Source organism: Parasteatoda tepidariorum, chromosome 1 (assembly GCF_043381705.1).
Source record: "Parasteatoda tepidariorum isolate YZ-2023 chromosome 1, CAS_Ptep_4.0, whole genome shotgun sequence".
In the NCBI taxonomy this organism is placed as follows: domain Eukaryota; kingdom Metazoa; phylum Arthropoda; class Arachnida; order Araneae; family Theridiidae; genus Parasteatoda; species Parasteatoda tepidariorum.
The window spans coordinates 14759281-14783981 of NC_092204.1; the positions used below are offsets into that span (position 1 = coordinate 14759281).

General features: G+C 31.8%; 1 protein-coding gene across 1 annotated transcript; it reads right to left on the minus strand.

Moving 5' to 3' along the window:
- Positions 1-2694: 2694 nt before the first annotated feature.
- LOC107443739 (sodium/potassium/calcium exchanger 5) lies at positions 2695-24015 on the minus strand. The gene is made up of 10 exons (XM_043045411.2): positions 23672-24015; positions 11358-11564; positions 11001-11084; positions 9602-9708; positions 9424-9524; positions 9261-9351; positions 8399-8591; positions 6000-6230; positions 4249-4350; positions 2695-3044 (listed from the first exon to the last, which is right to left on the minus strand). Exons 1-10 carry the CDS (start codon positions 23808-23810, stop codon positions 2722-2724), a joined length of 1578 nt encoding a protein of 525 aa, XP_042901345.1. The 5' UTR covers positions 23811-24015; the 3' UTR covers positions 2695-2721.
- Between the last annotated feature and the right edge of the window lie 686 nt (positions 24016-24701).

Here is a 24701-nt window from a genome sequence, read left to right on the forward strand (position 1 = left end):
CTCTGAATATTTCAGTGAAAGTGTCTCTTCCTTTATTGTAGGGTAGTGTATTTGCCCCCTTTTTTATTTAGCTACAGTTAGATTGAAATTATTTTTAATGTGATATTACGACATGAAAATCTTGAATCGCGTATTTCAGTACCTAATCACTTTCCCATGCACTTAATATCATTGTAAATCTGTGCTTCGATCTTACTATTGGATTTGAGAAATTATTTCTTCTGTCTTTAAATTTTGTTATTGTTACTTTTTGTGCATAAAAATGAGACTTTTAAATAAAATTCACTCAAAACAAAAATTAAGTACTAAAAAATAAAAAATGTACACATTGAGAAAAAAATTTAAGATAATTTCTTCTTCTGACATGTCTGATTAATTAATGTTTGTTTAAAGAACATTATTGCTCGCAATTGTAATTTAATTGCATTTGTACATCATTGCAAACCATTCACCACCAATTTGTCAAGACTTCATGTTTATTTTCCGAGTGATAATTTTACTCTATTGATAAAAGATGTATTTTTAAAAGAGATACTATTTTCTTTTATGAAAGCAATAAATAAATTTTCTTTTACAATGTTTTATTAATTTATTTTGTGTTAATGTGTTTGTGAGTAATTAAGCTTTAAAATAAATGCAGCTAACCAAGAGAGTGCTTAATCGAGCTATTGTTTTCAACCAGTTGTTCTTTTCTTAGAGTATGTACCTTAATTAAGTTTGTAAGTTAAGTTCTAGAAATCACACACTGCTATCAATATGGTTGTCTCAACAGAACTTAAAGCTTCATCTAGTTTTGTTAAGATTTTAAATTGCCTTTTATATTTAGCATTTAGAAGTAATTTTGAGATTTCATTTAGATTTTTTTTTATTCATAAAGATTCTGTTTACTTAAGACCTGACAACTCTCAGGCTTTTTTCTAAGTAACTGAATGAATTGGAGGACATTTTTTTTCGCTGGGACATAAATTGTTTGTTTGAAATGGTTTTTTTTCTGAAATAAGTTTTTATTTTTTACATTTAACTTTCAACTGTAAAACTAAATCATTGATAGCATCGTCTTTAGTGCACTGTGACTGTATTATGAGGCTGTCAAAAGGAACTCTCTAGATAAGAGCTATGCATAAATATATTTGAACTTACTTATTTCTTCTGTTAATATATTTTGGTTTGATAATTTCTCGTGTTTCCTCATTTAACCGTTTCCATGTTTGGAAAAGGTTTTGATGATCTCCCCTAAACGATTTCTTCAGTACAAAATCTATGGCAAAAAAAATTCTGTGCCTCTCAAAAGTGGTCGTACATTGAGGTGGTCGCTACATAGAGATGAGGTGGTCGCTACATAGAGATGAGGTGGTCTTTCCTNTTTTTTTTTTTTTTTTTTTTTTTTTTTTTTTTTTTTTTATAAAAAAATCTGCCTCATATGAAATTGACAAACTAATAAAAAAAATTGTGCACCTCCTTAAGTTCCGATTCTTTTTTCATCTGTTGAAAATGGAAGAGGTAGTTCGTGGTATAAACTGTTCTCTCAATCGGCATCGAAGCACAGTTCTGTAAACAAGCTGAGGGGAAAAATTATTCACGTTTAACCTATGCTACCTTTTGATTTTCAGTGTTCTTAAATATCTCATAATTGTGAAGCAGGCACTTAAGCATTTTTTTTTTAAATATATATTTCTATTAGTCATAATTTACTTATTGATTTCGAGCATTTTTGAATACCATGTAAATGGGACTAACATGGTAACTGTAACTTGTTCTGATAGGCATGAATTTCTTTTATTTTATCTTATTTCCTCAAGGGCACACTTGTGTGTGACGGGTATAGCACACCCGAGGTTCCCTAGCTGGATCTTGACGTTTTTCTACTTTTTTCTCAATGGATCAAGTACATATTGTATATGGTGAAATACATTGATTTAGTTAACTGGATTAAAAAAGAAATTCAGTAGTATTCCACCCTCAGAGAGGCCCACTATTTTTTTGATTGCGGTATCAGCAACTTGCCCATTAAACACTAGTCTCAATAGCCATAACATGGCCAATTGATTTAATTTTTTTTGCTATAAATTAGTTTCAAACCGTATTTGGTTACAGTTCTCAAAGATCTCCAATATTACAAAATATTTAAATTTGGTGCAGTGTAGTCTAGTCTAACCAAGCTGTGCATTTAAAATCTATCCTGTCTTCAGAAAGCATTCCACTTACATTAATGCAGTCATTTTTATTTCCTGAAATGTATTGCTAATATATTAGTGAACTTAAATCTTGGTTTAAGGTGTAGTTAGAAGTATATAACTAAGAATAGGATAATATAATGAAAAGAATATAACTAAAGTTTGAAATGTTATTTCGCAAAAGCATATTTCTAGAGGGTTTGCTTTTTTCAGGTAGACACAGGTCTTACGACCCTAAGGTGCCATGATGTTTTTTTTTTTAAATTAGATTTAAATTATGGTTTGAATATTTTAAAAAGATAAAACACTGCTGCTTACTCGTACTCTGCTAACAAGAAAAAGTCATTAAAATCATTCCAACTAAAAACCTTTCTGTAAATCTTTAATGTCAGTTGCTTTTTACCTTACCCCCCCCCCCCCCCCNCCTCCCCCCCCCCCCCCCCCTCACCAACATCGGTTATCACCCTTGTTTGGGGAGTTGGATGTAGTAGTTTCAAACGTTATTAGAAAGAAATTAAAATTGTATAAGAAATAGAATTTTTTATCATTAGGGATAACAAGTAGGTAAATTAATATCACCAAAAACATTAAATTCAAACAAACAAGCTAATAGTACAAATACTGCATAAATTAACAAGCAAATGTATCCTACCCTGCGGTTCAGTCGCCATTTTGAAAGCTTAAAAACCAAATAAAATATTAAAAGAGTTACAAATAATGTTGCTGTTGCATAAGCCAGTGCAACACTCTGTATTCGTAAATAGCCACCTTCAGACATCAGTGCCTTAATCAGCCAAGGTATTCCCAAACATATTGAGATGTCGAAAGTATTGCTGCCGACCAGGTTGCTGATGGCCATGTTCCCTTCACCTGTAAAATAAATGAACAACTAACATACTAAAATAAAGCACTTAAGAGCAAAAATTTAATGACGTTTAGCGAAATTGCTGAACTTATTTATCCAAATGTAATTCATTTCAAAAATAATTATGCAAACTACTGAACCCTCTGCAGGCAGTTTAAATAATTGCCAGAAATTAAAACTTTGAATACATTATTTTGAGTGCCATTTTCTTACTTTAGCTTTTCTTGTTGAGAATAAGCCCTTTAAAAAACTTATGTTATTTAAGTATGATTAGGGGTATCTAGCAGAAGTGTTACAAAAAATTTTAGGAGCATTTTCCAGAAATTTTAAGTTATTTGAAGAAAAAAAAAATTTAGGCTAAATACAGGTTATACTTTAGTTCATTACAACCGTCTTACAGAACTCAAAATACATACAAATCCATATTTAGTATAGGTGTAAGCGTATATCTCAATACATATTTAATATATAAGACAGTCAATATTGTGTGACTTTATAAACAACTCAGCCACACTTGAACGTTTCAAGTTCCCAATGATTCGACCTCGCGTAAACTCATCTAGATGTCGTCTTCTGTGTAATCTGTTGGCCATATCACACCGTGACAACAAATTCACTTCGTTTAAACTGATGTATACTGTGCAATACCATTCACATCCTAGTCACATAAAAAAATTATACTTTATTCACCCTAGACCAGGGATGGCGAACCAATGGCACGCGACACAATATTTTGGGCACGCTACCGATCACGATGTTCCGATATGAAGCATAATAACAATTAAATTAAAATTCACAAAAACTGAACAATTAAGGCCAAAAAAGCAGTTAATAACCATAAAAAACGAGCTAACAATAAATAACTAGCAAACTAATTAACAGTTTTGCTTAAACTAACATCTTATAACTCTAATATAAGTTATTTGTCATCCAATCTGCAACAACAGAAGTCACACTGATGTTACTTTAAGTTGAATTACGCGTATAACTGAGACATTGCAAAATGTATTTTATTTTGTAATAAATAGTTTTGAGTTGATGGTATTTAGTATTATTACTTACGCTATAATCACGAGGTCAAAACTATTTGTCGGCACGTCTATGACAACATTAAAAAAATTTTTTAGAAAAAATGGCACGTTAGTGCATAAAGGTTCGCCACCCCTGCCCTAGACTGAGTACTCCGCTATTAATTCATATTTAACTTACCACTTTTTGCTACGAGGACACTGGAAACAAGGTCTGGAACACTGGCGCCAACTGCTAAAAGAGTGAGTCCGGAAACAGAATCTGGTATCAAGAGAGTATAGCCTGAAATAGTTTTTAAATTTATTATTAACAAAGTATGAAAATTTTTCAATTTCGGTACAGATTGTATGATATACGATGATGAGTGGCTGGCGCAGTATAACCATATCTGGCTCTTGTGCCAATAAACTTTAATCAACCAACCATATAAGATGATAGGCATAAATGGAGCTTGGGCAAAATGAGGCTTAAATTAGAAAGCAATGTTCATATCTGTTACTTGCGTCTCTAAGTTGGTGTATTTTACTTTATTTCGGCATAAAATGAGAGAAAATTAGTTTCCGTTAATGTACTGAACGGCCAAACAAAATTTCTCGAATAGAAAAAAAAAAATTTGGAAGGTCACTACGACCTCATATGACCTCCCATACTGGCGCTCTTCAAATGGCGCGCTGGTAAACTTAATATCGACCAGAAGCTTGCCCAGACATTTTTATAATGGTGTGCCACTAGAGTTATAAACGTTTTACTAAAGTTAAAACTTTTTGTAAAAAGAAAAAGATATATTATTCTGGCATGCTCCCCCCCCCCCCCCNCCCCCCCCCCCAGCAAAAAAGATTTTAAAAAAATCTCAAGAAATATTGTCCACTGTGTTCTTTATTTTTAAAATCATCCTTGTAATTTGACCTAGTGCGCGAACATTATTTCATTTACTTTTAAATACTGATTATAAATTACAGATTTTAGAGTTTTTATTTTACGGTTTCATTAATTTTCTTGTACACTTTTATTTTAAGAATACCCAATTTTGGAAAAATCGGGTATTCTTAAACGAATATTAATCCTAGTCAAATCGAGTTATCAAATACAAAACTTGGTATTAATCCTAACAACGTTGGTTTTTGCTGACCAGCATGTTTGCCGTGTGCTGCGTCTTATAAGGTGCTGGAGTTACCGGTTTGATTCTGTACGAGTGTGGTGTCCAAGGGGGCTCTACGCCACGTGCTCCTTGGTTCGACATTTTACTAGGCAGTTATAAAAAATTTTAAGAAAAATGTACTTATCAAATTTAAAGCTGTGTCAGAACGTGATAGTCTACTATAGAATATGTGGCTCCTCAGAGCAAACATCAACGATCCGAAATATTAATCTTTAGTCTGTACCTATTGCTCACGTCACCAGAACAATTGGCCAAATTAAGGCTCTTCTATAATATAGTTAATTCAGGGGCTCTATGTCGAATGGGGTAAGGAGAAAAAATAACTCGTTCATGATGTTATGCAAGAATATAGCAGAAGAGAAAAAATGAATTATAACCGTTCTTTTCATAGCGCGCTCAAAACAACAACAAAAGACTAGTATTTTTTTTTCCTTCTTTGAGTAACTAATTGGTAAAAAAAAAAAGTCGCCACTTTTTCGAAAATTGTTGTCATTGCCATGATTTTGTTTGGTGTGAATCGACGTCTTATCTTCCATTTAGTCGTCAAGGGCAGCTCTGTACTGATACTGGTTACATTTTACCGAAAGTTAATTGGATTTTTCGTTCATTTAAAATTTCTCTTTCAAACCCAACTGAGTGCTGTATTTTGAGCCAGAAGTCTGTAAAAAGTATTTAAAGATGTGTTTTTGAACCATTGACAATACATGAAGTGTGGAAGTGATCTAGTCATCACACTTGCTGAACATTTTGACAATTACCAATTGTTTCTTACCAATAATTGTTACCATCCATACAGCTAAATACGACAAAGCTCCTAACCATGCCACAGATATCAGGAATGTAATTGGATATAGTTTTTTGAATTTGTGATTTGTAGGGTTTGGGATTGTCAAGAACAATAGTACAGATGCTGGCAACATAAACAGCCACCAAATAAAACTACAAGTTGTATGAGGTGGCGAACACAAAGGTTCTTGTTCTTCCAGCTCTACTGATTTGTCACCTGAAATGAATAGTTTTGGAAAAAGTTAAAACACATAGTGTCGCTTGTTTAATGTTACTTCGTAGAAATGATATACGTATCTGTTACAGTTTAATAAAATTATGAATCGGTGCCAATAAAGTAAACTTATTTAATTCTAAAATTGATGGGTTGAAATACTTTGGTATATAGTACTTATATTTGGGTTTGTATTTGGATATAGTCATGATTAAAATAGTTAAATGATTGAAATGTCATGATAAACAAATTAAGGCCGAATTATATAAAAGGTAATTAAATTAAGGGGAACGTGATCGTTAAGGAAAGTGGTAGTACAATGCTAATGTGGGATAACAATAACCCAATAGGTCCAAAGGGTCACAAAGTGTGAGGTTTGGATAAATTGGATTCACCAAATTTGGAAAAAGGGCAAAACTAAAATAATTGAAGATTAAAGATAAATAAGACAAAGTCATGCTATATCCAGATATAAATATATGATTATCAGAATATAGGATTATCCCAGATGCTATATCCAGATTATAATACAGCAGGCTGATGTGTCCAAAATTATCAAATATGCATGCCCAAAACAATAAATGGAAGGTACTCACTACACATACAGGAAAAATTGATGGGAAAAAAACGATAAATTAAAGATTTACACATGTGTAACTGAATATATTTTTATTATTTTTTTAAATCACGCAGTCACACACAAAACAAATAGTTGAATAAGAATTTAGAGATATTATTTCACTAATGACAAGGTTTTGCGGAGAAATGAGTGAAAACGATAAATTAAAGATTTACTAATGAGTAACTGAATTTATTTTTTTAAATCACACACGAAACAAATAGTTGAATAAGAATTTAGAGATATTATTTCACTAATGACAAGGTTTTGCGGAGAAATGAGTGACAAAGAGTAAATTAGAAAAAGGTAATATAAAGGTTCGCAATCAAAGTTGAATTTGAAGAGTGATAAGAAAAATACGAAATCATTTAACTTACAGAAATTACTGATTTACGAAGAAAATTTAAAGCTACAAAAGGGTTGATATGAGGAACGTTAAATTACTGAAAATTATAAAGATTTTAAAAAGTCTACATTGATATTTTAGGTATTAAAAAAAATTGGGATGTTGGAAAAAGAATTAATTTCCTCTATACGGACCGAAGTCAGCATATCGGAGAAAAAAAGATAACTAGCCAGAAGGAAGTACCAAAAAAAGAACGTATTAAAAGTGACTTAAAAATTCCTTAACTGGTGTAGAACCAGGAAAGTTTGAAAATTAAAGGAAAGAGATTGGTTAGTTAGCTCCCCTAAAAAATAAAAGAAGTAAAAAAAAAAGAGGGGTTGATTCTCCCCCACAGGAAGTGCGTTAACCATAGGGAGGTCAAGAAGAAAGTTAAAAAATATATAATTGCTATATTGAAAAAAAGGAATAAAGTTTTAATAAAATTAAGGATTCGATGTAATTAACAGTTAACTGTCACTTTACATTAAATGTAAATGTGACAGTATTCTTTTATTTTGAGCTCATAATGTTAATAAAAATCATTTTGGTGAACGTTATAATGAATTACTAAGGAAGGAATTTTCTAGAATCGAGCTGTAAAAATTTAAAGTAACATGAACTGGACTTATATGAAGATCAAAAATAGTAAGGAAATTTTGTATGGGTTTCAGTAGTAGCTTTAGTTCAAGCCAGTTGAGTTTGAATGTGTTTTTTATTTCCAAGTCTGGTTAAGCCGACCGAGTGTTTAGCCAAAAGATAAACTTTTTTTTCTTCCGATTATTTATTTCTTGATTACAAGTTTTACGTTGTTCATGATGCTTGTAATGCCATGCGATATAACATATTTTGCTAAATAATACTGAAAAGTACGGGTAGCATAACGCAACACAGTATATAAATCTATTGTTGTTTATGATGCTTGTAATGCCATGCGATATAACATATTTTGCTAAGTAATACTGAAAAGTACGGGTAGCATAACGCAACACAGTATATAAATCTATTGACAATTTGAAATTATGAGTGTTTGTAATAAGGGTATTTCTTGCAATACTTTCTATATTGCTTTTTAAAAAAAGACAAGCATGTGCAAAATTAGTTGACAAAAGTGCTTTGGAACATTTTAAAAACGCTTTGTATATTTAAAGATTAAACTAGTTTACTTACCATATGTTTCAATTGCACCCTTTTCTATTTGAGTTGGGGTTTTTTTAACGTCGGTGTTATCGATACTTGTTGTAACGTACGCTGTTGCATCGGATTTTATGGCTGATTTTGATTCTGACAATGAAGATCTTTTTGTCAGTAAGGGTGAACTTTCTTGATTGTTATAACAGATGCAGCATTTACTCTCCTGGACCTGAAATAGTTTTTTCCATACATTTGTTTAATGTAATTATTTTAAACTATCGTTGAACTGAAAATCAGTGATTATTATGAATGAATTGGGCACATACGTTCTACTTATAAACTTATTATCTAATTAGTCGGCTACCTTGCGTTCAGGGTGCAGAGAGCCCTTGACAGAGAAACACAACCAATGCAAACCGTGATACTTTAATCATTAATTTCCCACTTCACATGATTATATCTTACGATTGAAGTTATCTAACCCCAGCTTGTTATTTTAATTTCCGGAGATCCAGTGATTTTAATTCTATATTTATTGTTGTATGTTGCCATAATATGGGGAGTCCAGAGCACTGTGTTGTTTTTGTTTAAATGATGTTCGTCGTGATGGAAAATATTCGCGGATTTATAGATCTCCATTTGACAGCTGTAGGACTGAGAAATATTGTTTATAAACGTGTAAGTTTCAGCTCTTTAATCTTGTAACGCCTTATGCGCTCTAGGATATTTACAGGTAACTTCCAGTAACGAACTCAGCAGCCAAAGGCCAGCAATGGCTGTTCTTTAGGTACCCTAATTTATTTGTTAGTTTAACATTAAAGAAGTGCTCTATTTTCCTGCTACATTGCGAAAGTAAAGGGGGAGTAAAAAAGATAATGTACGAAATTAGTAAAATTACCAGGTTCTTGGAGCATTTTTCTACTTTTTCATTAAAGTACATAAGGATTATATAAAGTACAAAAAGGCCAAGTAGAATAACAGCTTCCCACCTAAATAAAACATGATTGTTACCATTAAAGCTTATAAATCTTCAACTATAAAAAATATGCCATTATATTCACCAAATAACTTTGCTGTCAGAAATGATCCACGTCAGGCATATAACCGTGATACCATAACAAATACAATCTCTTGCTATCGGATACCAATCTACATCAAGAACCTGAGGAGAATAAAAATAAGAAATTAGTTCCTCCCAAAAGTTAGAACAAGAACCAGAAATTATAGTGTATGACATACATCATTCCATAGATAAATTCCTGCAACTCCAGTGATGCCAAGAATATTAAAGACTGCTGAACCAATCACAGCTCCCACGCCTATATCGCCTTCTGTCACAAAAGATCCTAAAAATAATATTTAACTACAATATATTAAATCCATAGTATTTTAATAGAATGCAGTTCAGTACCCTATGTTATTGAATTTCTTGCTATTTGAATGCTGAAAGGAAGTCGTTCTTGCAAGTTTTCTATGGATTATGTATCTCTAGTTTTGGTTTGTATCGTTCGTAAAATAATAAAAGGAACAACAGTTTATTAACCATTGATTAGATTTTCGCGGACTTGTAGATATCGATGTTTCGATGAACTGGCCTTTAATATTTCATTTGTGCAGACTTCTATTTTAAGCTACGAAATCAGGCCTAAAAGCGTACTTCCTCTGAAAAAACATACCTTTCTTCCAATTTTTGACTCATTAATCCAGATAATCTTACGTAAAAAATGAATTTTTGTTTTAGTAATTAACAAGAAAAAGATGTTTGGTGAATCTCCTCCTCACTGCAACACTAGAAACGTTTTACTCATGATCCATCTCATTTGACCATGTTTTAGATAATATAGTTCTACCTTTTTTGATAGCTCTATTTTGAGTATAAAGATTTGTTGGATAAAGCACATTATCCTAACAACTTTGCATCTCTACGCCTAGTTCATATTTAATATTGCATATAACAGCTTTTACCTAATTTTATTCATTCTGTATTTTATTACCTTCGTATCATTCAATATAATTTTATTCTATTTACACTTTTTTCTGATTCTATTGATTTCTTAATGTTTTATGCATCATGCATAGTTTTAACAATATTATGTATTTTAGAAAAAATTTGCTCTGTGTAACTTACGTTTTTGGAGAAAAAAAACGTTTGTTTGGCGCAGCATGTCCTTTTTAGGACCTTGTGCCATTAAACTCTTCATTCAATTAAATTAAACTTTAGTGATGAAAATCTGTTTTAAGGTCTTTTTAACGGAAAAGTTTATTCCCTAAACGTTCCTTTATCGTTTTTAACTCCTCAAAAAAATTTTGCGAACGTGATAAAATAAGGTGTTGTGTTGAGCTTAGTTGCAAAATTCTAAGCTTGTAAGGATTAATACTTTTTTATAACTTATTATAGTTGAAATCTGGTTCATTAGAACGAATGATTAAAGAAATTGCGTTAATATACTTTAGGTTAACCTCAATGAAATAAAACCTTTTTTCTGTTTGAAGAAACACCCTTAGTTAAGTCAGGTCAAATTTTAACATCATTTTTATTCTCCTTTTGTAGTTCCGTGCATTATTAGTAGATTTGTATCGTTGTAAGAAAAACATTATATTTCATAGTTAAAAATGAATATTTAAAGAATTTACTCACCCAAAATAGAGGAAAACAATTCTGGTGAAGAAGCGCCTATTGCCATAAAAGTTGCTCCCGCAACGTCCGGAGGTAATTTCAGTTCTGAAAGAATTGAGCAAATTAATAACCATATTCTAAGTCTGTGTCACTAGAAAAAGATTTTTGGGATCTATTTATTGAGTAGTTTACACCAGGTTAGATTCGTCATTTTAAATTTGCTATAGTCTAGAAACAAAAATAATTCTGAAGCAAGCTCGAGGGTGGCAAAGGACGAAAAGCTATAGTATTGAACTGATTAACAGCACCGCTATCCTTATTTGTCGTGAAAAAATAAAGTGAATAAGAGAATCTGAAGTAAATATAAGACCCACTTACTGTCAGATACAATCTCCAAAGACGGTATGAAATATATGTCGCACACTTTGGCAATCATGGCGCATACGTATAGCGTGATTAAGACATGAATTATTACACCTCCCTTCTGCCTTTGTTCCTGTGTAAAGAAATCTTCCGGAAAAGAATGTATTCCTGACTCAATGCACGTTATTTCCTCCTCACTCACAAGCTCCAAAAGCTTTCTATCTGGAAAATAAACATAAATGTATTTAAGTTTGCATACTCAGACATTTATTACTTAACATTTATATTAAAAGTTTTTTATTTGCACAAAAAAAACAATGAGCTGAATATCAATAATTTACTTTTTGCACCTATACTCAACTCTACTCTCTCTGCTTTAACTCATAGCAGAATGCTCTTTATAAGACAAGTTGTAGGTTTGGCGTAGCCACAAATGACTTTTGCGCCAATAATTTATTCTTAATTAATTAACTAACTACTCAATCTATTTTATAACTTTTATTCTTTGTTTTAACTGACATCATCGAAACTTATTTTGTCTTTTACAGGATTTGCAAAATGAAATCCACATATTTGCATTCGTACGCGCGATTAGTTTAAATGTACATACTCTACTTACTCATTGCTGATAAACCTCATGTCAATATTTTCTTTTACTTGAAGGACATTGGATTTTATAATTTGATATAGTGTAGACGATTTGAAATAATGTAAACTAAAGGACTTAATTGGAAAAATCAGTAAATCATACCAGGTAAATGTATAGCCATTTTTGGCTCTGGCACCAGAATTATAAATTACGCCTGGCTTCATCTTCCTTCGAGCTCCCTAATTTCTCGTTTATCTATTATTTTACAATTTTTTAGAGAAGCAGATAATTTCAGACATTGTATAACTATTATAGAACATTGACATTTAAGACCCATGGGTGCTGAGCGTCTAAAATAGTGACCAAACAGAAGAGGCGTGGATAAACATTACATGTCATGTAAACATATCTGGATTGTGGGGGCGGAGTTAATCGACAATACCAACCGTCATCTATCAAAAGGTACCTCTTAATAGAATCAAGTTAGCATGCTTTATATATACTAGTGAATGATGTTAAACTTTTGTAGTGGTAGTTACGCCACAGTACTCCCCCACCAGAATTTTATCAGAGATATAATTCGATGAACAGATCTCACTAGTTGATGTACTTGTGAATGACCGGGAGAGAGTCACCGGATTTTTTGAGTGCGGAATGTGAGAGGTGTATTAACATCACAGTCGAAGTCGCTCCTGTGTTGCCATTAGCAGTCGAGAGTAAGCAGGCGTTGAGAGTGTAGGCGATGTGTGAATGTTCGAGACGAAACTGAGAAGCAACAGCGCAGGAGGTGAATGATGCATTCACAAATATCAAGTCAACCGTACGATGTGGACTATCCATCGAAGTAGGCGTAACCGTTGAGAGATTGCGAAGTGGGCGTTACTTGCGTGAGCAAATCACGTTCGAAGGTCACCAATGTGGGGGCGGAGTTAATCGACAATACCAACCGTCATCTATCAAAAGGTACCTCTTAATAGAATCAAGTTAGCATGCAAATTAATCATTAAATCATTTTTACATCATTACAATTAAATCATTTTTACATTTTTGGAACGCATCGCGTGATTCTGTGGTCCAGGTTATAACACGTTTGTCACCACATGGATAAACAAATACATACATTGCATGAGATAATGTAGGAAAAACACTAATATGATAAAAGAAAAAAAATGGGAAGTAGGAAAATTGGATACATTGGGGATTTATATTTGGAACACAATATGCATTTGTGAAATTATTAGTATCAACTATATATGCTTTTCATTAATAGTTGTCAAAAACGACTCCATCAAAAATTTGTAGTAATTGTGCATATGCACATAAGCTTGATGTTAAATGATGGTAGGCTATAATCAGGATATGCCAATTTGTTCATGTAGACCCAATCAATTAAGTATGGTTTGCTAGTAGATACAGTAGAACTCCAATTATCCGAATCAATTGGGACCGGACCCCATTCGGATGATCAAAAATTCGGATAATTGGATTTTTTTTAAAAAAAATGCTTATTTTAAATAACTACTGTTTGTATAGTGGAAATGAGGGGGAAAATGTTTTTAGGGATTTCCTCTAAGGATTTCAAGGATTCTTAAAGATTTCAACAATTCTTCTGTGGGATGACTTGGTGCATTATCAACAATCAAAAGCACAGGACTTCCAACAGATTTTTGGCTTTTTTTCACTTCAGGAATGAAAATTTCATCGTACCACTCTGTAAACAGTGCTGCAGTCATCCAAGCTTTGTATTGGTTTTTATAAAATAGGGGAAGTTTTTTGATATTTTTAAATGCTCTTGGGCGTTTTGACTCCCCTATTAACAGAAGGGGTATTTTATGGCTCCCAGTTGAGTTCGGGCAGTTAAGCACAGTAACGCGGTCTTTACTAGCTTTATGCCCTGGAGCACTAGGAAGCTTTGGCACTGCACTCTCTTTTAGAGGCTAAAGTGGTTTTGGGTAAAGCTTTCCATATTAGACCAGACTCATCGGCATTGTATAAGAAGTCGGAATCGTAAGAGGCTGCTATAACTTTAAATTTTTCCATAAACTCGTCAGAAGCTTTGGAGTCTGCAGATAACTTTTCACCACTTAAATCTAGTTCACGAATACNAAGCTTGATGTTAAATGATGGTAGGCTATAATCAGGATATGCCAATTTGTTCATGTAGATCCAATCAATTAAGTATGGTTTGCGCTAGTAGATACATACATAAAAGATTATTAAGGCATTATATAAACTTGATATAACTTAATACAAATGTTAAAAAGTTCTTCCACTGTATGATTCGAAACTGCTTGAGCTTATACTTAAAATCATTACATGAAAACTTAAGACAATATAAGGTTTTGAAATATTTTATTGGTAAGTTTGTTAATTATTATGCACTATACAAAAAAAACTGAGATATGTTAGTGTTCGTGAATTTCTATTGTTTGATAAGATATAAAAAATAACTAGGGAATTTACTGAAATAAGAATTGAGAAATTATAAGGGTTGAATAGTATGAAAACCTGGTTAGCATATGGATTTTACACTATGGTAATGGATTACATTGTAGGTGGATGTAATTCTATGTTGATTATTAGTTGGAGAATTGTAAATTTTAGCTTGGTGTTAGAAATTTTTCATAATTTTGTATGAAGTTATTAGTTTTTTTAGAAGAGTTTTATTACTAATAATTTGTTGCTTCCATGCTATGATATTTTGTTCCATGGGAATTTAAAAGTGATAGGATTCTGTTAACAGACATTTTGTAGCATAGTGTAGAGGTGAACCATTTTCTCCACAACTGCAAAGTTGTTTATGTCTTGACTGCTGAAAGCGTTTCAAGTATATCCTAAAGGGACCATGCTCAATTATGAACATTATTGTTTTGGCTATTTGCTATTTTTGAAAAAAACCTTTCGAAGAATTTCTTGAGTTGTTCTTCCATTCTTGTGTGTAGTCCAAAGGTGCTGCCAATAATTTAAAATTAATTATTTTTCCTTCTTTTTAATATGTGATAGGTGCATTCCCAAATTTGTTGATGTAAGATTTGTGTCTATGACTGCATCTTTTGCTGCCGCATCTTCATTGCCCGTGTGACCGGCGTGTGCCTTTATTCATGAGATTTCTAGTTGTATTCTGTCTAATTGTTGTTGATTAAAATATTTTGGATTTTTCGTATAATATGATGCGTTTTACTATAATTCTTGATTGCATGTAAGGTCGAAAGGCTGTCAGTCCAAATTGTTGTATTTCTACCGTTATTTTTTGCTATTTCAACTGCTTCTATTCTGGCTCTTGTGCCATTAAACTTTAACCAACCAACCAACCAACCAACTGCTTCTAAAATAGCTTTTGCTTTCCAATTAGAAAACTTTATTTTAATGTATTTGATTTTGTGTCGGCATTAAAGATTATTATGGCGGCTCCGGTTCCTGCCTCCATCTTCGAACCATCTGTGTATATATTAATTCTTCTATTTTGGTCATTTTCTTTTTGTTTTGTGTAAATATTGCCTGTTGTGTTTATGTTGAAGTCTGGAGGTTAATCTTCGTATCTATTTTTTTCATTACTTATAATTAAATCGTTATCAGAATTGTGTAAAAGGAATCTTTTAGTAAGTAAATTCTAATTGCTTCTTGTTGCAATGTTAGATGAAGAGGAGGTAGACCCAGGATCGCTTGTAGGCGTTGTTGCCCTATATGCGCCTGTTTGTAGGAACTTCCTCTGTACTGAGTCCATCTTGTCTTATTTGTATTGCTGCGGTTCTGAGCACAATATTACTGTACTGCGTGCTAACATTCTGACACTACACATGCTTTATATAAGATTAGTATATGGTCTCTTTTAATTCCCCAAGATCCTCCTGCTATTCTTTGGATTGCTTGAAGTTATGCTAATGCTTTATTTCCTTGTGTTGTTATATGTTCTGTCCAGTTAACCTGTTCATCAATTAGAAGGCCTAAAATATTAACTGGTGTGGATCTTTTTATTTTCGTGTTGTTAAGCTTTATTACAGGGCCGTTAACTAGTTTGCTTTTAATCAGAATGTGTGTAGTTTTCTCTTTTGAGATTTCTAGATCATTCATAATGGCCCAGCTATTCAGGATATTTAATGTATTTGTTGTTGTAATACCAAGATCTAATTCTATCTTAGCTGTAATGGCAAAGCTGAAGTCATCTGCAAAAGCAAATTGTTGGACGTCTGCTGCTGTAGGATGTTTTAGATTTTGCGTAGCATCCGTCCAGTTGAATTGTAATGGCTCATCAGCAGAGATTATCCAAGAGGTAGGACCGCTGCAAGAGCCCTGAGGAGTTCCTATGGTTTATGTTATTGAAGCTAAACCTTAATTAGTCTATCCGTTAATAAGCTTTTAAAAATGTTAAAGACATTACTTGGACAATTTTTATTACTAAGGCTATTTAGTATATCATTTTGCCTTAGATGGTCAAAGACTCTTTTAATGTCCACTGAGAGTAGCAGCATATGTTTTTCTTTATTTTTATGTATGTAAATAGTTGAATAGAAGGTCGTTCACTGATTTGCCTTTTCTGAAACCAAATTGTCAGTCACTTAGTAAGTTGTTTGCCTCTAGGTGAAACATCAGTCTTGATGTCATTAATTTTTCTGTTGATATCTCAATCATAGGGAGAAGCGTAATAAGCCTATAATTCAATATGTTATGTTTGTCTTTTCCTTTTTTAAGCAAAAGAATCAGATCCCCTACTTTAAAAGCTTTGGGAAAATATCCTATACGCAGACACGCATTGGCCAAGCACAGGAAAAGTTCTTTGTCTGTATGGTGAACTGTTAAAATTTCATTGACGATTCCATCTACTCCAGGAGCTTTCTTTTTCGGTAGAGTTGGAGCAACTCAGTCTAGTTCTTCTTGGGTGAACATTTTGTTTTTGTTTGAGTTATTACTGTGTATCGTTTTGATTAGTTATTTTTTAAATTTTTTGTATGATATTTAGAGCATTGTTTTTAGATGTTGTAATTTCATCTTGCTTAATTAGGTTAGTTGGATATTCCCCATTTTTTACCACGTTTATATAAACTTGCCTTCGTGTATGTCTGTCCGGGTGGAATTTTGTAATCGATTTTAAACTAACTTCCCGACTAGCTACAAACTTCAAATTTGGCACATAGTTCAGAATTGGATGACAATGCATGAAAATGAAGAGAAAAAAGACATACAAAGTAAAATAAAATTAAAATTTAAAAAAAAAATTATTTTCGAGATTGTCTTTTGTTGTCGATTCCATTATTTCAAATTATTACGTGTCAGGTGAAAAGATTTTTGTTGTCGGAGTATTTTTATTGGCTGAAAAATCACGTGGTAGGATCCAGTTTTTCCTCATTCATTTCCAGATTGTTTTGGTTGTCATCAGCATAAAACTAATGAAAGTCGTAAAGGTATTGTTTTTCTATAAAGATTTTTGTATCCCTAATTTAAAATGAAAGTTCTATTATTTTAGTAGTGGTCTTGTAGTAGTCTTGACTACTCTTGACTAAGAAAAATAATCTAAATAAAAATATATATTTTTAAAAACCACGTTTTTTGTAGTGAAGAATAATAATTGAAAAGTAATAATTTTAAAAAAATGTAAAATAAAAATTAAAAAAATTATAATTTAAAATAAAAAAATTCAAAATAAAAAATATTTTTAAAAACCACGTTTTTGTAGTGGAGAAAAATAATAAAAAAAAATTGTAAAACGATAAACGTGGGGCGCATGAAATACATAACAGTACATATACACATTTTCTTACTCATACACATACACAGTCACATATACATCCACATACATATGCATATACACAAACATACTCCGCATCCACATTCAGATACAATTGCAATTACAGACATACATACACATATTCTCAAGAGCACACATACAAACACTAATATAACATTAACTAACTCAGTGGCGCGAAAGCCCATTAAGAGGGCCAAGGCCGACTGTGCCCATCTCAGTTTTCTTGACCTTTGGAATATAACATTACTGTTATGTATTTCATGCGCCCCACGTTTTTCGTTTTACAATTTTTTTTTTATTATTTTTCTCCACTACAAAAACGTGGTTTTTAAAAATATTTTTTATTAAATGTTATTTTGTATACCCTATCGAATGGTTTGGTCATGTTTGTGCTGAAAGTCCTTCACGAACTGATTTTCTTAATTTCCTTGAAATATAATGCTTTCTTTTAATTATAGTGTTTAATAATATTTTGTTCTGTTTCTTGCGTTCTTTGTAATCTTATTCTAATTGCTCTTAATTCTTTTCTCTTTATTTATAAGCTCCGAGTCCGCCATGATAATTTGGGTTCAAACTTTTAATGTTTTTTTTGTTTTAAACGATTTATTGCAGGCGATGATGATTGTGTTGATTAGGTTATCCGTTGAAATATCAAGAGTATATCTATTTTGTGATAAAAGATGCTGTTTTTTATTGTGGGGAGAAGTGGACTTAAATGTTTATTAAATTTAGTAAAATCTCCATAATTGATTTTCTTCTTCTTTCAAATCCCCATTTCTAGCCTAGCTAGACAAGGTCCATGAAATTGTTCACCTTCAAAAAGTCTAAAACAAGTAAGGGTCTTTCAATTAGGTCTTGTTTTAAAAGACCGAGGCAGTCCAGTAGATGTTCAGGGGGTGCCTGGGCCGAAGAGCACTTGGTACAGAGGGCAAAGCATTTTTCTCCTCCAGAGTACCTCAGTGATTTTAAATGTCCACAGCGGAGACGTGTGATGGCGGTTTGAGACTGACGGTCTTTGACAGCTGTCAAACAGCTACCCGGTCTGGTACCCTGGTACCAATTGTGACTGGGTGGAGTGAGCCATGCTGATTGATTTTTGGCTTTAGCAATGGAGAAGAGCTCTGAGGATGCAATTAGGCGCAGTGGCCTCAGCTGCACCTGCCTTGGCAAGACTATCTGCCATTTCATTGCCTGATATATCTACGTGTGAGGGTATCCATTGTACATGAATTCGAATAATTGATTTTATAACGCTTTAAAGTAATATATTATGTTGAGTGATGATCACTTAAAATTTCTTTTTGCAAGTACAGTTCTGTTTGAATTGTTCGCCAGATGTTTTGAAGAGGTGATCATTAAATCGGGTCATCATATGTAGGTTCCGATTTGAAATGTTTTCCTGAGGATGTATTTATTTCCTTGCGTTTTGCCCATTCCAAATATTAAAATTGCTGTAATTGAATTATTTCTGAACTGTTTAAAAAAATTTATTTTAAAATCAATTGCAAATTTTAAGGTTTTATGGAATTTTAAAAAAAATTAAAATGGCGTTTAGATTTTTCAACCCACAATTGTCACAATATTTGAAAAACATCACGATATCGTATTTATCTCTTATCGTATTTTGGAGACTTTTATCCTTTTTTTAAACAAATGTTGCAGAAATTTTAATTTTAGAATATCTTAATTTAGTCTATTGACGCACAGGCATATCTTCGGATAATATAATTAACGTCAAACATCTGGTTTCTACATGTCAATCTTGTTTTTGTATTTGATTATTATTCTCTGTATTATCTGTTTTTTGAGTCAGAATCTAATCATGTGTCTTAATCAATATTGATTATCTGATTTTTCACTTTTCTGAACGTAATTTTTTATTATCAATATAGTATCATTACTCTGTTTATGATGATAAGATAACTTACAAGTAAATAGCTATTTAAAAAAAAAAGAAGAAGATTTTTGTAAGCATCAAAATAATAATAAATATTATTAAATGATTGAATTCTTTGATAAAATAATTGCCCTACATCAGCTGCCCAATTCTCCACTTTAACTTAGTTTTAGACGCGATATGAGGCAAAACATAGTTTTTGGGACAAAAATGTACGCCAATCAATTTATAAGGGGTTAACACGCTAAAATATTAAGTGGTTAATGAACTACCTCTTTTGCATATTTGAAACTTTAGTTAATCTTACCAAAAATATTATTGAAAACTTTTATTAACTTATTACTTTACATCGAAAGTTTCTCTGTTGTTGGATAATGAAAATTTAGAACTTTTTTTAAAGGCAAAAGTAATTTCAATTTTGTTGAAAATCTCAGTGTGCTGTGATTAGAAATCACCAATTTCTTTAAATCATCACATAGGACTCAACTCTAAATATTATCTTTAATTATAGCATAGCTCGTGTTTGGCAACACTTCAAAAGGATCAACAGAACTTTTATCAGCCTATGAGCCATTCGAATATAGGACAAGGAAAAAGAGTTACCAGTGTAAGGAAAAATATTTTAAATGAGAAGATGAGTTAGAAGCTCTCATTTACCGTTCTATTTAAGATCGAGTTTCTGTTGTTGCATTAACTCTATGGGTAATTTTTTTGAAGTTATACTTCTTATGCGACTTCCAACAAGGTTGCGTTAAACGTTTAACGCTACATTTTTATTGGCCGGGAAATCACGTGGTAGGATCCAGTTTTCCCTCATTCATTTCCATATTGTTTTGGTTCTCACTAGCATAAAAATAATAAAAGTCATAAAAGTATTGTTTTTCTATAAATATTTTTTTAGTTTGTTTTGATACACATATAATTTAATAGGGTAGTATTTTTTATTTTCAAATTTAGTGGATAACAATTGTAAAAAATGAGTGAAAACAATCCCACGGACAATGCGACGGATTTAAGGTTATGTCAAGGTACGTCTCTTGTGAATATCAATTGATTGTTAGGTTTTCTCTTTTGAAATTACATTATGACGCATTCACATACATTATTAATACAAATACATTTTCCATGGCGAGACGATGAGGCAACCACAATCACTTCCACTGGTTCAAGAGGTCCACGAGGGAAAAATGCACAATATTACTGTTATTACAGAGCACGGAAGCGAGCGGAGCAAGCAAAATAGTCGTTGAGTAGAACTAGTGATCCTTCTACGACTGCCGATTCTTCTACAATTAACGTCGCAGGTTACGAAGTTTAACTTCTTCCGCGCGGAGGGACACCACGCACTATTTTTTTCTTCTTCTAATTTTATGTTTCCTATTTATGACAGTTATACTTTAAAAAATTATTATTATAACGTTAAATGTAAAAATATTTTTAATATAAATAATAATTTTTTTTTTTTAAAAAATAACATATCTTTAATAAATAAATAATAACCTTTTCCTCATTTAGCTAATCTAAATATTAACTCCTCTTACAAAAAAGTATTTAAAATAAAAAATGCCATGTCTTCAATTAACTAATGAAATGGAGTGTAAACTTATATAACTTCAGGACTTTCAAGGGTTAGTTATTACACATTTATTTGGCATTTTCAGTGGATCATAATGTGTACAATTGCATTATTTTAGGATTTGGGACGTATTTTTTTTTAAATTTAATTTTTAATACTTTTAATCATATTCTATTGCAACTTTTTATTATTTTATGCATATGGCGCCATCTCTTAATAGAAATTTTTGTTTTCCAAATCACAAAAGTTGTTTTGAAAACATTGTCATTATTTTAAGAAAGTATTCTAACATAATATCTTAGAAAAGATTTATTCAGACGTATCAAAATTTTACGCTACACAGTTAATTGTTTAAAAAAAAAAAGTCCATTTTAAAATGAAATAAATCTCTAGCAGTAATGGGGTATTTTGCAACCTGAGAAAAAGACGATCCTGATAAACAGACGCATGGCCTCAGCGCCTGTTTTATAATCGTCGTTGAACAGCCGACCCAATTTTGAGTTTACGAGTACCATAAACAAGATGGCGTGTTATAGTCGAGCTAAGTTTCTCCACATAAGTTATAATGTTAATTAACGTTAAGTTAATTAAATACAAAACCGTATCGCACATCGACTTAGTTAAGATATAATTCTGTCTCGTCTATAATTTTTTCCTTAAGTATTTTATTGTAAGCCTGGTATATTTTTGTTCACTGTACCTCCGTTCGTTTTGTTTGCAACTTCGGTGACTAATTAGTTTTTATATGTTCTAAATGGCTTCTTCGAACCTTCCTTTGTGTTGAGTAAAAAATATATAGTGAAGGAATATAGAATGGAAAGAACAGTTGCTAACGTAAACAAATGCCACGTTTCAACAACCAGTCTGGATTGAGTAGGTATTTTAAGGTTAAGCGATTTGCCAATTTTTTTTTCTCTCCATTTCTAAGACATCAACAAACCTTGCTTTTTCCCTACACCATTACGTTATTATTAAGGTATTATAATATACAGTTATGAGTCATATTTACTCTTTAGCTGCCGTGTGAATAAAAAGAATTGTGTTTTGACTGCCTGTCACATTGCGACGAAGGCAGAAAATGTGACCTTGAGACGACAATTCAAAACACAAGTATAGTTAGTCTAAGCTAAGAACTCATCCCGCCACAAAGTCTGAGACCGTCTAGTGCTATGGAAACAAGAATGGCTCATTTTAGGGAGGGTAGTTTCACTCTAGGAATAACACAATAGACAGAAGAAAAAGATTCCCTTTCTCTCGCCGAAAACACTCCAAAACAGTGACCCCGCACCCCTACTTGAAATAGTCATACCTCGTTGCCATAGTACCCGCTACAGGTCCAGACGAATGTCTGGGGGAGTTCTTATTTTAGACAAAGTATAGTTTGATTAATTTCAAAATTTTTTTTTTTACTTTGGAATTTGCCAGACTTTGAGTTCCTGGTACTATTTTAAAATTTTGTCATGCTCATAAAACTTATGCTAAGTTTCTATAGACGTTATTACTCTACATTAAAACCGAATTATTGTAGTTTTGAAATGCTTATCAACTACACTAAATATTATTTAAAATTAATAATAATACTTCATTTTTGGTTACATTCCATTGGTAGCAAATAAAAAAAATCTATTGCTCTAAGAAAACGCATTGAACTTTTCACGTTATGTTATTTTTTTTCCTTTAAACATTCTTCTGTGGTGGAAAAGTTTCTCCCCATGTTTTGTGTTCTGGCTCTTGTACCTATAAACTACAAACAGCCAACCTCATGTTTTGTGAAGTGATAATTAAATTATTTTGTTAATTTTTTTGACTCTAAAAATTGTAATTAAAGAATATAATTTTGGGGATGTAAGCAAATAAAATCATACTTTTATTATTAACCTAATTGCCCGGAGTGGTATAGTTCTTTTAAATGAAATCGCATAAAAATACAAAAACAATACAAGAGTTATTACAAAAAGGGCTCAAAAAAGCAAAGATATTACAATTATCTGTTTCAGCCGACAATTCCTCTATATATAAAGTAGAACTGTCGAAAAAAGTAGTCACTTAAAATAAGGGCTAAGTTTTAAAATGTGTTAGGCACAGATCCCCCTTAATACTAGAAAGACTGAAACTTACTATATAATTGCCCGAAAACAGTCAAAATGACTGGATTGTAAAAGAATAATTAATGTGTAAAGAAATTTTTTTAAATTAATTTATACAGTTATATAACAAGTTATTAGTAAATATTAATAAAAAAAATTATATGTTATACAAAAAGTCACAAAATTCTAAGAAATTGTGTCATTATATACATCATTATTTTTCTAATTGAAATTAAAAAGCAGTCAAAATGATTCCCTTGGGCAATCTAGTGTTACGTAGATTATTTCGTGGACTGTAATCCGATCAGCAAATTAAAACTAAAGAAGATCTTTCAGTTAATTTGAATGCAAAACATGATTATTTACAACTGAAAATAGTTATCAAACTTTAAAATGTACGGTTTTTATTAGATAAGGAATAATAAATATCTACTTACTTTGCTGTCGATCTTTTCCCTTCTGGTGATGTGTATTTAAATGATATGATATTAAAAACAGAACAGATGAGAAAATGAAAAAACATGGCAATAAATACGTGAATCTAAAATTTCTAAGTTTCAATCGTGTGCTACTCATTTTTCTGAATTATGATTAACTTGTCAACTATAATGATTATGAAAATGAAATGCGGAATTCATGTAAAAGTCGTCTAAACGTTTCATTAAAAATAAATATAACTCAGTTGTATATATATATAAAGAATTTTTCGTTTGGTGGCATTTTCATTTATCGTCTAAAACAAAGCGTTTTTTTATCTGTTATATTTGCACACATTGAACTGATAATACCGCGCAATCGTTTCCTTCGCCTTTGTTTTATCTGAAATGATTAAACATGCATTAGACTGTCTGACTTAAGGCTATTGTCCTCTAATTTCAAAAGCACCTCTGCATTTATATTTTCTAAGTTAAAATATGCTATAAATGCAGTTAATTTTGCAAAATATTACTCAAAGAATATTTTTTTACTCGGATCTCAAAGCTTTAAAAAAAACTCTGCATTTGCTATACGAAATATGCTTTTAGTAGTTTTGTTTAATTTGTAGCTAAATAATTTTAAATGTTAATACATGTTACATATTCTGGTTTTAAAAACGTGTGTTTGCCGCAGCAAGTCATTTTTTTGGACCTTGTGCCACTAAACCTTCCATTCAATTCAATATCACTGAGAATTGCTGAACAACTGAGTTAGATTGCGTAAATCATCAGAAAATCCTATGGAGGCCAGACATTTTGTCTTCATTAATTCTATGAACTCAGGCATTTCTCTTCATTAATTTTATATAAGTTTTAATTAGATATGGTCTTATTTCGACAGAATTGTTTCAAAGTATTATCTATCGTTTGAAAGTCTTTAATAAGACTGCATAACACCTTATTTGAACACCAGCAGCTGAGTTTTCTTTTTTTTTAATGTATCATTTAATGATTGAAATGAAGAAGCAGACTCATTTTTATTTATTAGATG

Coding starts and splice junctions, on each gene's coding strand:
- LOC107443739 (XM_043045411.2), bottom strand. CDS start 23,810: ATGAGTAGCACACGATTGAAACTTAGAAATTTTAGATTCACGTATTTA. Junction 11,565..23,671: donor GGGAAAAGATCGACAGCAAA/GTAAGTAGATAT, acceptor TTTATTTTCCAG/ATAGAAAGCTTTTGGAGCTT. Junction 9,525..9,601: donor GAATTTATCTATGGAATGAT/GTATGTCATACA, acceptor TATTCTCCTCAG/GTTCTTGATGTAGATTGGTA.